General features: G+C 38.6%; 2 protein-coding genes across 2 annotated transcripts in view; one reads left to right on the forward strand and one right to left on the reverse strand.

The window, feature by feature from the left end:
* The first annotated feature begins 515 nt into the window (after positions 1–515).
* Positions 516–3,354, forward strand: gpx1b (glutathione peroxidase 1b). The gene is made up of 2 exons (XM_034166621.1): positions 516–830; positions 2,738–3,354. The coding sequence occupies exons 1-2, from the start codon at positions 621–623 to the stop codon at positions 3,101–3,103; spliced, it is 576 nt and encodes a 191-aa protein (XP_034022512.1). The 5' UTR covers positions 516–620; the 3' UTR covers positions 3,104–3,354.
* Positions 3,355–5,573: 2,219 nt separating this feature from the next.
* usp4 (ubiquitin specific peptidase 4 (proto-oncogene)) overlaps positions 5,574–14,409 on the reverse strand; it is a 42,562-nt gene continuing 33,726 nt past the window's right edge. Inside the window, 3 exon segments of the mRNA XM_034166622.1 lie at positions 5,574–8,473; positions 8,620–8,708; positions 12,326–12,429. Of these exon segments, the coding sequence (XP_034022513.1) occupies positions 8,357–8,473; positions 8,620–8,708; positions 12,326–12,429 (310 nt within the window). The 3' untranslated portion in view covers positions 5,574–8,356.

The following is a 14,409-nucleotide window of genomic DNA, read 5'->3' on the forward strand; positions in this document are numbered from 1 at the left end:
AGTCCATAGCCAAAAAACACACAACAGAATAGTAAGTTGTTTCAGCTCATCTCTTTTTCACTTGGGGTCGCCACAGTTGATCTGATATGGATCTGCAGATTGATTTTGTACAAATTTATGTTGGTTGCCCGTTACATGGAGAATGGAAACAGAATAGGAAAGTAAACCGGAAGTAAACAATGGCTAGAATATGTAAAACCTTTATATGAAGTAATCAGCTTTCTGTTGATGAAATGACCTTTCTTGGGTGACCATGAAATGCCAAACTTGAGGTCATAAGTGCTTATGACACATTGCTACATTTCAGAAAGTGAAATTCTTGACTTACAATATTTCATAATGTTGTGACTTCGCAATTTAGATATAGTGTCCGTATTTATTTTATTTATCAACACTGTGTTTTTCCTGGCATGATCTTCCACACATTCGGGTTGACCAAGTCGACAGGATTGGCTGTGAACTATTTTAACCAGTGAATGATCTTTGACGTGTCTGTTTCTTGAGTTCGGCGTCTTTGATGTCAAGGTTTTAAAGGAGGAGCAGCGGAGCAACAGCAGCGTTTGTCGTTGTTCGGTTTCAGGAGGTTTGAACAGGAAATAACAGGAGCAGGCAGTGAGACGATGGCGTTTTACGACCTCTCGGCCAGACTGTTAACGGGAGAACCATTCAGTTTCTCCTCTTTGAAGGGCAAAGTTGTGCTGATAGAGAATGTGGCGTCTCTCTGAGGAACAACCACCAGGGATTACACCCAGATGAACGAGCTTCACGAGCGCTACACCGCCAAGGGGCTCGTCATTCTGGGGGTTCCCTGCAACCAGTTCGGACACCAGGTGAGTTAAAAAAATAATTCTCACTCGCATCATACAAGTTCTTGGAAATTGCCTAATGCTCTTAAGGTTACTTTTAATCGTTTAGTAGACGTCTCTAAATACTTTTATCCTCCTTTTGACAATGAAGCTTAAAATAAAGGAACTGATTCTGTAGCCATCGGCTATAGCGAGTGTTGCTTTCTATGACACCTATCGCAGACCGAACGGTCCCCCCTAATAATCGGTCTGCCTTTTGCATCTGCTCATGCGTCATTAGCCGCAGTTCACAAATTAAAACCTTGTTTCTGCCTAAAATTGCACTCCGGTCATCATCTGTCTCCGTGACCGATATCTGAAGCTTTCTGTACCACAATCATTTCCACATAAATTCAGCATTATTTTATCACAAAAGGTGGCGGAAGCGATCAGAGCACCACGGAGCTGCTAGTTGATGCGTTCACTGTGCGTTTGTCATTTCAAATTGTCACAGAATTCCGCAGATTTTCTGCTTAAAACTGCCTAATTTCTGCTTAAAACTGACTTTATCATCCCATTAAGCCTTTTGATTGCTTTGGGTGAAGAGTCTCCGTCTCAGACGTGCTGCCGTGGTCCAAAATGACGCATGCACAGATGCAAAAGGCAGACCAATTTTAAGGGCCGGACTGTTTGGTCTGCAACACCAGCAGTCACCTCACCCTATTGAGGTTTCAAATCCTGCAAAAACCGTGCAAGATCTCAGAAAGGTGGCTTTCATTGTAAGATGTATACGTGTATAATCATATTATTTATTATTATTATTATTGTTATTATTATGGTTTAACGGCTACAGAGTCTCGCTTAAAATAAACTGTACAGAAAAAGATATTGAACATGCTATTAAGCAAGTATTAAGTGAACTGTTAAAGGGATTTATTTTTCAAATTAGTAAAATGTAATCTATCCCACGAGAAGAGTTGCAGTGCAAAGCGTGACCTAATTTAAATATTTATGTATTTATTTACATTCTTCAAATTTAAATAGGAATTTTCTATCTAGTACATATTTCTGTCTGACTTTCTGAAAACAATTCAAGTTTCATTTAATTCTTTATTTTTATTTATTTAGTATTGAATGTACAGTATCTGGCTGATTTTACAAAAACTATCCAAGCAGTTCCTTTTAAATTGGGCTCATATAATTCATGCCACTAGGAGATGTAAATGAGCAAAGTTCCATCTAGTTTTATGACCTTTTTTTATACTGTAAAATTTTTAAAAGGTTGAGTGCAAAATTTAATTTTGTGTAATTTTTATACCTTTTTGCCCTGAATTTCTGACAATTAATTTAGTGTGGCTAAATTTTGAAAAGCTGTTCAAGTCACAACTTTGAAATTAGGCTCATATGTGTGACTAGAAGAGGTACAATCCAAATTTCATAGGTAGCTATAGTATTGTGTTGCTAACAAAATATCAATAATGCAGTGTGATGACTTTTCATAAGGATATGAAAAAATGAAGAGATTAAAAAAGAGTGAAAGCTTTTGGTGAATGTATTCTGTCCAAGAACATTTCTCCAAAGAGGATGTCTTGCCAGGACAGTGTATTGAATTTTGACTTTTCTGTTTGTAATGGGATTATTCATTTTGGACCCAAGATTCACACTTGCCAACATAAAAACAAATCTGAGATTTCTAGAACAGTTTATAGAGTATAGGTTTCCTCTTTTTGCAAATGTAGATTAATAGTAAAATTGTTGTTTCAGACTGTTAAAGGGCAGATTTTAAAATGTTCATCCCTTCAGGAGTGCTGACTAGTGACTAGTTTTTAACTTTCATGCTTTCTAACTGCACAACATTATCTGGTGATCAGAGCTGAAACAAACATTTTTTTTTTGGAAAGTTTCCCAAACCGTGGCAGTGACACCTCCCTCCCTTTCTTCCCCCTACACAGGAGAACTGCAAGAATGAAGAAATTCTCCAGTCTTTAAAATACGTCCGTCCTGGAAATGGTTTTGAGCCAAAGTTCCAACTTCTGGAGAAAGTGGAGGTGAACGGGAAGGATGCACATCCTTTGTTCATGTTCCTGCGGGAAAAGCTTCCGTTCCCCAGTGATGATGCCGTTGCCCTGATGAACGACCCAAAATTAATCATCTGGAGCCCAGTCTGCAGGAATGATGTGTCCTGGAACTTTGAGAAGTTCCTGATTGGACCAGATGGAGTCCCATTCAAACGCTACAGCAGAATGTTCCTCACCAGCAACATCGAGGGCGACATCAAGAAGCTTCTCATGCAAGCAAATGAAAAAAACGCCCTCTAAAATGATGTTAAGCCATCACAGCTTTTACTGGCAGCAGCCCTGAGCCTTCAGCAGCAGCTGTGCTCTCTTGTGGGCAATGACTGTGTTCTGTACTTTTACTACATGAAGGCATCCGCTGAAACCAAGCTAGTTGGGAGGCTGGTATCTGATAAAACGTAAAAGGCCGAACCATGTCAGTTTCATTGTGTACTTGAGAAGCACGGCTGTGGATTTGTGGATCAAGACAATCAATAAATGTTGATTTCTATCTCTGCCTCCAAGAGAGTTATTTTTTTATACTTTAATCAAGCAACACTTATGACACTCTGACATGTGAAAAGAAAACTGACATTTCAGTGTTACTGAATATGTCGTGAAATTCATTTACATCAATCACTAAGACATAAAAACGGTGTGGAACACTAAATCTGTCTGGCGGTAGCAGTTCTCAGAGAACTAGTGAGGGAAGCCACCAATACACTCTGAAGGAGTTCCAGACTTCTGTGATTGGAGGAACTGTGCATAGTTCAACTTTAGTATGTTGCTGTCAGTTATACTGTATAGCATCATGGATTGGAACAAAAAAGGATTTTCTTGAAGATGTGACATTTCTACCACGGTAGGTGGAAGCACATGGGAGACTTGAACCTTGATCCATTATTTTTGCCTGAAAATCCTTCTCTGGTCTGCTCCACCATAAAGCGGTATATCTGGTCATGCAGCAGACAAGTTGCACTCTGCAGTTTCTCCAGTCACAGCCACCAAGACACCTAGAGTTGTTTTGGTGGCTTCCCTCGTCACCTACTTGCACTGTCAGTCAGTTCTTGAACTGTCTACCCTGGACAAAACCCTGTGACAGGATTTTCTATATATTAGCAATATGATTATCAAATTATCAAAAATGTTCATGTAACCATTCCTTGAGTTGCCTAAACTAAGCTGGCTGTAAAAGTGATTTGTTAAAAAAAAAAAAAATCCAGTTACTTAATAGGTTTTGACAATGGACTGTATCCAAATGGTCACAATTTCTAAATGGTTAATGCAATCTGAATTAAAGTTGAAAGTCTACACAAGCACGATTCATTTCAACTCCGTTGTGGTGGTGCACATAAGCATATAATGGCAAACCCCACTGTCCAAATACTCGTCGTATAAATTATTCTGTTAACAGCACAAGCAGGAAACTAGGCTTGTTCCAAGTTGTGGGTGGAGGCAGTTAAATGTTACCCAAAAGGTCACCAGAACAAATCTTGGTGAGTTGTGTTTGTGACCTTGAGCACAGGTCACCACTTTACACACAAACAAACCTCCATCTGAAGGCAAGGTGTTGTAGATGGTTAGTCCTTGAATGTAGTTACTGCTGGTTTGTTCAGTGTCCACACACTGTTATGGAGTACATAGTTTACTGTGAAACCAGACAGGACAAGGTGAATGGTATGAAATTAAAGTATCACAGGCAAGATGGAAATGACTCATTTCATAAACATAGCTGAAGTTAAACCAGCATAGGTGGCCCCCTCCACAAGAATTTGAGCAGTACCACCACCAGAAAGTTCATAATCTTATTGTCTGCATCAGTTTTTGCAAAAAAAAAAAAAAAAAAAAATTGTTTGCTCCAGTCCGAGTGCCCCAGTTTCCATAGTAATGAGGCATTTATGCACAATGTAGATCCCCCCCCTCCCCCACATTATTAAATTTGGTAATCTTACATGACTTTAAAAAATCCTTCTCAAATGACTCCATCCAAAAGCTGTTTTAGTGAGAAGATCAATAGTTCCAATGTACAGAGTTAAGAATAGTCTAGAACAGTCTCTACGCTGTTTATAGCCACATAGTTATGTTGTGTACAGTTTCAAGTTCACAGCCAATGACAAACAGCTGATCTCACCTTCATAAAATTAGCCGTTTTCATGTATATTTGCAAGAGGCTAGAAATTTGACCTTGACCTCCAACCTTGATCCATCCTAACTAAAATCAAATCACCTCTTCCTACACACAGTCCCAATATAAATGCCAGGTTTGATCAAAATCAGATAAGACACTAAGGTACCCTGTGTAAAAATACAGGTGAAGGTGATCGTGTTGTGGTTGCTACTGTTAGTTCTACTGTCATGTACATGTGACTAAACCTGTATGCAGTATGCATTTGAAATGGAAAGGCATTGCTTTTTTTACTCGGTTTGCTCACCCCAATATAACACTGAGGGACAAAAAAAAAAAAACTGGAGCCACCCCTGTAAGAGTAACATATGGCTGAGGGATAATTTCCTTCCAAACCTGCATGTATGTCTACCTGCTGTAACCACAGCTGATGAGTGGATCATTTCCTAGCTCTCTGGCTGAACACACCTCACTGAGGTAATTAGCAGTTTAAAGTGCAGCTGATCTCTATAAAGAGCAGGGTTGGTGACCGTGACCCCTGTGCACAACAGATTAGAAACTACCCCAGCAGCCACTGGTGCATGCAGTTATTCTAAACACACCACCCTGTTGAGGCTTCCAGTCTTTATTGTACTTTCAACTCAAATATTTAAATTCAAAACAAATACTGCATTGACCATATCGGCAAGATGATAAATATGACAAGAATTTATACACCTATTTAAAGTAGTGTGATTATTTACATGTCTTCAGTTCATTTGAATTGCTGTCATAAATTAGGCTGAATTAGACTCGCAATCACGAGTCCAATTTGATTTTCAACTAAATGTCTGGGATGACAGATTCAACGGCAAAGCTGTTCTCACACACAGCATAAATATTTAGGCAATCAGAGGGTGACGGCAGGACAAACTGACCAACGTAAGCTGACGCCGTTAATTTACGCCACAGAGCAAGAGCTCCATTTTATGGAAATAAAACATCATGACAACCATCTGATTTGGATTAATAAATATAAAGTCATGTTTTCGCTTTGCAAAATAACTGTCCATAAATAAGAAATTATATGAGGGCGCATTTTCTTGAAAAGTCATGGATTAACACAACGGCACTGGAAAACATTCGGCTGCGAGTGCCAGCTGTTAAGGTCCTGGTGTCCTGCCAACACAAACGGCCATTGTTCATCACAACTAAGACTAAGTTCAAGTCTCATAAATACAGCACCACTTTTATACTAGTTTATTTATGATTCACTCAGTGTGCTTTAAAGATATCAAATAATAGCCATTTCAATACAGAGCTGCATGAATGTACACAACTAATGAGGACAAGCCATTGCAGGTGAGCTTGGGATCCAACCAGGCAGCAATCAAAAATATGCTCATTGACACATTTAACTGTATGACAGACCAGAAATCTTAATGCTAAGGCCAAACCATAGAACTCTGCAATTTGTAAATACACTCATATCCAAGAAGTCAAAGTGCCTCCTTTTAAGTCAGGATGCAGGAATCAAAAGGCCGCTTTTGTATCGTGATGACCCAAATATATATATATATATATATACTAAAGTTGAGGGTTTGAGACACAGCAGACCTGCCATGCCAAGTTTCCAAAACCAAAAGTGATGATAAACAAAAAGCATGGCCGGAAAACAGCTACAGTTACTGTTACTGGCAGACAAAGGTCAGAACGTTCAAACAACACGACCCCTCTGAGGTTTAGATTCAAAACATCTCCAGCAGACCAGGGCCTCCCTTCCCGAAAGGATATTACAAACACTCCTAAGGAGGCGTTTCCCAAAAGCACTGAAATTTAAGTCACTCATTAATATGAATGTAAATCAGGTGTCTCCTCACCAAAAGTACAACATTAAGAGCATCTTAAGATCCAGAATCTGTAGGAGAAACAAAAACTACAGTTCATTAAACATATCTGTTCATTCAGCCACAATGTGTGGTCTAAAATCATAACTATGACTCTGAGGGTGACTGACAAATGCTGGGTAAGAATAAAAAAAAAAAGTATACATGCGTGACAAGGCAAATTTCTATTTCATTTTTAATAAAAGACCCGTTCAATGAAAAACTGAATTTTGACCATCAGCCTTCCTCTTTCACAAAAGTGGAGGCATGCATATTTGGCAGTAGTCATTTTACATTTAGCTGTTTTATTTTTTTTAACACCACCACCTTCAGCTAATCAAAAATGCAGCTTTTCCAATATCCAGATTTCTTATTTTCCTTCCCTTTCAGAGAAAATAAAATTCTATCATTCAAATAAAGATGGATGAATCATTATTCAACTCTTTGTGAAAACAGAAATGAGGCAATGGCATCCACATTTAAACAGTAATCAAACATTTCAGAATGTCATATTTGATTTAGGAAATACCTTAAATGAAAATTAGAACTTCAGTCACACAGATCACTAAAAAAAAAAATAAAAAAAAATTCATGCAATTTCTTCGAACTGTCAGCAAAACATTTCTCATGCTTGGGCCCTAAGCACCTCCACGCTTAATGTTTCCATCTCTCCCCAGTTTAACTATGTAAGCCTCCTCTCTGCTGAGACTGAGCCGGTTAGCTGTGTGTGGAGCAGAGAGAAACATAAAACATGGAACGGTGGAGGCACTTAAGGAGTGACCAGTGTTGGAAAACCCTTTCAGTGTAAAACATGACCAACAGTTAACCCAAGTGTGCCGTGTCACAGTCAGGTGACAGCTCTAAAAAAAAAAAAAAAAAAAAAAATACAATAAATAAACAAAGCAGCTGTAGGAATCACTCTCGACTATTGAGCTGGACCGTCACGTGAAGAGGCCCTGGAGCAGCTGGTCCGTAAGCGCAGAACTTTGGATCAGTCCTGTACAGACCCGGTAAGAGTGACACGATGTGTTTGATGTACCTCATCAGAGGAGGGTTATCAGACGTGAAGCACAGTTCACCGTTAACGCCGTGAAGGAAAGTGGACAGTACATTTTATAAAATACATTGGGACACTTTGGTTCAAACAAAATGTACATTTGGCTTTTTAAAATCATTTCCCCTGTTCGTGTGGGCAAAAGACATTTGTTTACTTATAGATCTGAGGGCACGTCAAACACTGTTCATCCAGTAAGAGGCTCTACACCCATTTACGTTCCTCTTTATAATAAACGGTCTTCGAAAACAGGTGGTTACCCCCTGCAGGGAGGAAGTCTCTCAGGTGCATCTTCAGACAAGACTGACAGCTCCAGCTGACAAGACAAGGGGGGAAAAAAATTAAATGAAATATGGAGGAAGGTATGTTAACTGTGTGGCATCTTCCGTCACTAAAATAGCATTGCCTGTTGGACCGAGTGTCTTTATTTGCCAAATAATGTCTCAGTGCATGTCCTTTTGCATCAGTGCTCCTCAGTTTGTGTCCATGTGGTCGTCGCATGCGTCCATATTTCCCCCTAGCGAGGCAGAAGGCTGAGGTTTGGCTTCTTCGTCTCTGCGCTGATAGAACAAGACGTACGCCGCTTTAGTCTGCAACAGCACAGGGACACACCATGCATACAGTCAAAAGACAGGCGACCACTCTACTTCAAGTGTAAATCACCAACTACCAAATACTGCATCACTTACAGTATTTGAACATATGCAAATTCACTAATGCAGGAGTGAGCACTCACCACAATCTGGTCCTCCGATGCAGATGAAACACTGCTATCATCAAAGTAATACCACTTTCCATCCACCTTGTTCTTACCATAAGCCGTATCTGCGACATGGAGAGAAAGAAGCGAGAACAATCGGCCATTCAGATAGCAGGAGGTGGTAAAATCATAAGTCAGAATTTCAATACATCCACTTGGGAAATGATTCACAATATTAATACCAGCATTTTGGCATCAAAATTAATCCTATATCTTGAAAATAACCCCCCACCCCTTGAATGTAACAAAGTATGGTCTATTTTCAATTATCTGGCTATTCCGCTTTGTGTAAAGTTTGTCCATGCTCTTCAAAAACTTTATAAACACAATTCTTTCACAAAGGTTTTATTTCAGTAACAGTGTGAATAACAGAACTTAGGAGGAGGCCATGCTCTTCAAAAACTTTAAAAACATAAACCATTGTCAAAGGTTTTATCAGCCTGAGATCTTGTTTTTGGCTTGGCCATGACACTTGATTTACTACAACTTGCCATGGTGTGACTTGAAATTACATGTGTAATTGCATGATCACTGTAATACAACCCCTGGCAATAATTATGGAATCACCGTCCTCAGAGGATGTTCATTCAGTTGTTTAATTTTGTAGAAAAAAAGCAGATCACAGACATGACATGACACATGACACAAAAAAAATATGGACTCACTCAATTCTGAGGAATAAATTATGGAATCACCCTGTAAATTTTCATCCCCAAAACTAACACCTGCATCAAATCAGATCTGCTCGTTAGTCTGCATCTAAAAAGGAGTCATCACACCTTGGAGAGCTGTTGCACCAAGCAGACTGACATGAATCATGGCTCCAACACGAGAGATGTCAATTGAAACAAAGGAGACGATTATCAAACTCTTAAAAGAGGGTAAATCATCACGCAATGTTACAAAAGATGTTGGTTGTTCACAGTCAGCTGTGTCTAAACTCTGGACCAAATACAAACAACATGGGAAGGTTGTTAAAGACAAACATACTGGTAGACCAAGGAAGACGTCAAAACGTCAAGACAGAAAACTTAAAGCAATATGTCTCAAAAATCAAAAATGCACAACAAAACAAATGAGGAACGAATGGGAGGAAACTGGAGTCAACGTCTGTGACCCAACTGTAAGAAACCGCCTAAAGGAAATGGGATTTACATACAGAAAAGCTAAACGAAAGCCATCATTAACACCTAAACAGAAAAAAACAAGGTTACAATGGGCTAAGGAAAAGCAATCGTGGACTGTGGATGACTGGATGAAAGTCATATTCAGTGATGAATCTCGAATCTGCATTGGGCAAGGTGATGATGCTGGAACTTTTGTTTGGTGCCGTTCCAATGAGATTTATAAAGATGACTGCCTGAAGAGAACATATAAATTTCCACAGCCATTGATGATATGGGGCTGCATGTCAGGTAAAGGCACTGGGGAGATGGCTGTCATTACATCATCAATAAATGCACAAGTTTACGTTGATATTTTGGACACTTTTCTTATCCCATCAATTGAAAGGATGTTTGGGGATGATGATAATGCATCTTGCCATAGAGCAAAAACTGTGAAAACATTCCTTGCAAAAAGACACATAGGGTCAATGTCATGGCTTGCAAATAATCCGGATCTTAATCCAATTGAAAATCTTTGGTGGAAGTTAAAGAAAATGGTCCATGACAAGGCTCCAACCTGCAAAGCTGACCGGGCAACAGCAATCAGAGAACGTTGGAGCCAGATTGATGAAGAGTACTGTTTGTCACTCATTAAGTCCATGCCTCAGAGACTGCAAGCTGTTATAAAAGCCAGAGGTGGTGCAACAAAATACTAGTGATGTGTTGGAGCGTTCTTTTGTTTTTCATGATTCCATAATTTTTTCCTCAGAATTGAGTGATTCCATATTTTTTCCCTCTTCTTTTTGCAAGGAATGTTTTTACAGTTTTCACTCTATGGCAAGATGCATTATCATCTTGAAAAATGATTTCATCATCCCCAAACATCCTTTCAATTGATGGGATAAGAAAAGTGTCCAAAATATCAACGTAAAGTTGTGCATTTATTGATGATGTAATGACAGCCTTCTCCCCAGTGCCTTTACCTGACATGCAGCCCCATATCATCAATGACTATGGAAATTTACATGTTCTCTTCAGGCAGTCATCTTTATAAATCTCATTGGAACGGTACCAAACAAACGTTCCAGCATCATCACCTTGCCCAATGCAGATTCGAGATTCATCACTGAATATGACTTTCATCCAGTCATCCACAGTCCACGATTGCTTTTCCTTAGCCCATTGTAACCTTGTTTTTTTCTGTTTAGGTGTTAATGATGGCTTTCGTTTAGCTTTTCTGTATGTAAATCCCATTTCCTTTAGGCGGTTTCTTACAGTTGGGTCACAGACGTTGACTCCAGTTTCCTCCCATTCGTTCCTCATTTGTTTTGTTGTGCATTTTCGATTTTTGAGACATATTGCTTTAAGTTTTCTGTCTTGACGTTTTGACGTCTTCCTTGGTCTACCAGTATGTTTGTCTTTAACAACCTTCCCATGTTGTTTGTATTTGGTCCAGAGTTTAGACACAGCTGACTGTGAACAACCAACATCTTTTGCAACATTGCGTGATGATTTACCCTCTTTTAAGAGTTTGATAATCCTCTCCTTTGTTTCAATTGACATCTCTCGTGTTGGAGCCATGATTCATGTCAGTCCACTTGGCACAACAGCTCTCCAAGGTGTGATCACTCCTTTTTGATGCAGACTAACGAGCAGATCTGATTTGATGCAGGTGTTAGTTTTGGGGATGAAAATTTACAGGGTGATTCCATAATTTATTCCTCAGAATTGAGTGAGTCCATATTTTTTTTTTCCTCTGCTTGGTCTAAAAAAGTAACCGTTACTGACTGCCACAATTATTTTTCCTGATTTCTTATAGTGTTTCTTAAAGCCAGAAAGTTGCCATTTCAAATGACTTTAGTTTTGTGTCATGTCTGTGATCTGCTTTTTTTCTACAAAATTAAATAACTGAATGAACATCCTCCGAGGCTGGTGATTCCATAATTATTGCCAGGGGTTGTATATCATAAACCTGAATGTGTTCAATGCAGGGTTCATCAAAACTAATCATGAAGTCAAAACAATTACATTCTAATATTTTGAAAGATGTTAAAATTACAGTATATATTGCAGTTTTATTTTTTGCATGGGGTGGGTGTTTTTTGTCATGGTAAACACCCACTTCCTATATGAAATATCTCCCAAATTACACAATGCACAATCTCTGAAGTGGATGTAAGCATATTTGAAAAGAAAAAAAAAAAAAAAAAAAATATATATATATATATATAAATATATATATATATTCTACCATTACCATCTCCTGCTAATTCAGAATCTGGTATTTACAGGGGATCAGATAAAAATCTTGAAATGCAGGTTCATAGTGGATTTCTGAGATAATGAAGTGCATGTAAACACAATGGGATTGTGTATGCACATTTACAGTTCAAATAGTATGAATAACTGCCCTAAGAACTAAAAAGTATTTGAATTATATTAAAAAAAAAGGGGGGGGGGGGTTGTTATGGTGTGAATATTAATACAAGTTTTTAAACAGGTGTTTGAAATAAAAGGTCTCAAAGTCTTACTGAAGCCATGATCACAAGATGTCAGCTTCTTCATAAAATACTCACAGTGACCGCCTCCCATTCCTCCATAGTGGTTTGAAACAGCAATGAGGTCATATATGTAGGGGTCAGCCTTGGGGTCGCACACAAACTCGGACATGTTCAAATCCCTGAGAAAGGAAATGCCATCAGCCTCAGTTCAACAAACAAGCTGCATGGAAATAAAAACCTTTCACAGACCATAAATACATAAAGATTTCCTTGCAGGGAGAGACAAAAGGCAGGGCCATGTTTAAGAAACACCAGTAAACACAGGCCACTGTTTGCTAATGCAGGATTTTCTAAGCCACTTCCTGGTTTCAGGGCAGATCAAGTTCCTCAACAGAGCTCCAAGATCAATATCGGTGTTGCACAAGTGTTGCCAGGAATGAGGCAGGGCAGCATTATGTCACAAAAGTGTGAAGCAAAGTCTCACTTCAGAACTGAGGGGAAAATTTAGTGCATTTAAAACACTGACTCATATACTCGTAGTTATAAGGCTGCTGCTGTAATCTGCTGGCTAACCCAACTTTAACAGGTAACAGCACTGAGGAGACATGTGCAACTATGTTTTCAATTAGGTGCTCATTCTGAGATTTAGTGTATTTCTCATATGTGGCAAAAGATCTCATTCAGATCTGTAACTCATTTGTTCTGACCACACATTAGCTTCCTCCTTAAAACTTGAACATTTCCTCATTCAGACCTCTTGTCAATTTGCTCTGACAACAGCACACCCTAGTGTTTAAGTCTACTCTGAGATGCAGCCCAACAAGAAACTAAATTTCAATTAATTAAAGCGCTTATTTATCTTATTTTGTCATAACACTAATTTTATTTGCAGCTGCATAAGCATTCATCTCCAAAATGCTCAAGACTCCACTCTAATTCAGACGCAAAAGCACATTGTTAGGCAAAGCATCAATGGTTCGGGGGATATGTCCTTGAGCAAGACACTGAAACCTAAACTGAGGAAGTGAAATTGCACAATATACCCGACATTCGTATCTATTGTCAATCACAAGAGATATAAATCCCTGCCAAATCCACAAATTAGTTTTTCAAAACCATTTATCAACAGACACTCTGGACAATAGCTATACAGATATTGATTGATGTATTTATGTTTGTTTTTTCTTACAGTGGGTCCTGAGCCCATGAACAAAGTGTGGTTTTACAGTCCATCCGGAAAGTGTTCACAGTGCTTCACTTTTTCTACATTTTATGTTACAGCCTTATTCCAAAATGGAAGAAACCCCCCCCCCCCCCCCTCAAAATTCTACACACAATACCCCATATAACAGCAATGTGAAAAGAGGTTGTTTTTTCCCCTTTGTTTGTTTTTTAGATTTTTTTGCAAATTTATTTAAAATAACTAGAAGCACTCAAAGTGCAAACCTCCACCAAGGCCATGGGGTCACTGACGCCATAACATCTACACGCCGTGGAATCATTGAACCTAAAAAAGTCTAACAATGATGTTTGCTCAGTTGTAAAAAAGTTTCATCTGCTGTGACTGGATAGCATGTATCCTTAGCGCTTGGCATCACAGTTTATTGCAACTTGCACCTTTCACAGAAGCTACTGTCATCTGAGCACTGATATTGATATTGCATGTGCTTATAGACAAAAACAAATAAGAGACAAATCAATTTATTATTCAACTAAACTGCAAATACATGAATTTTTTTAACATTTATGAAACACTTCTCTAAACAAGGCCATAGGGTCACTGACCCTAAAGAGATTCCCTCCTTGGCACAGTGATCTATTTCTTTTTGTCTCTTTCTCTAAAATTGTATATAATAATCATTAGATTATTAATATATAAACAAAAATAAATTTAAGAAATATTACAATTTGAAAACAAATGCACCCGAACGTGATGACAGCTGCAACTGCTTAATGCTAACTTTTAACATTGAAAATGTCATAGACATGCTAACGCGTTAGCATTGGGATCCGGATCGTGATCCGGATCACCACTAAAATTTAATCACTTGTTCCTCTTGTCATTTCCAACCACTCCACAAAATTTCATCAAAATCCGTTCAAAACTTTTTGTTATCCTGCTGACAAACAGACAAACAAACGCGACCAAAAACATAACC

Source organism: Thalassophryne amazonica, chromosome 3, assembly GCF_902500255.1.
Source record: "Thalassophryne amazonica chromosome 3, fThaAma1.1, whole genome shotgun sequence".
In the NCBI taxonomy this organism is placed as follows: Eukaryota; Metazoa; Chordata; class Actinopteri; order Batrachoidiformes; family Batrachoididae; genus Thalassophryne; species Thalassophryne amazonica.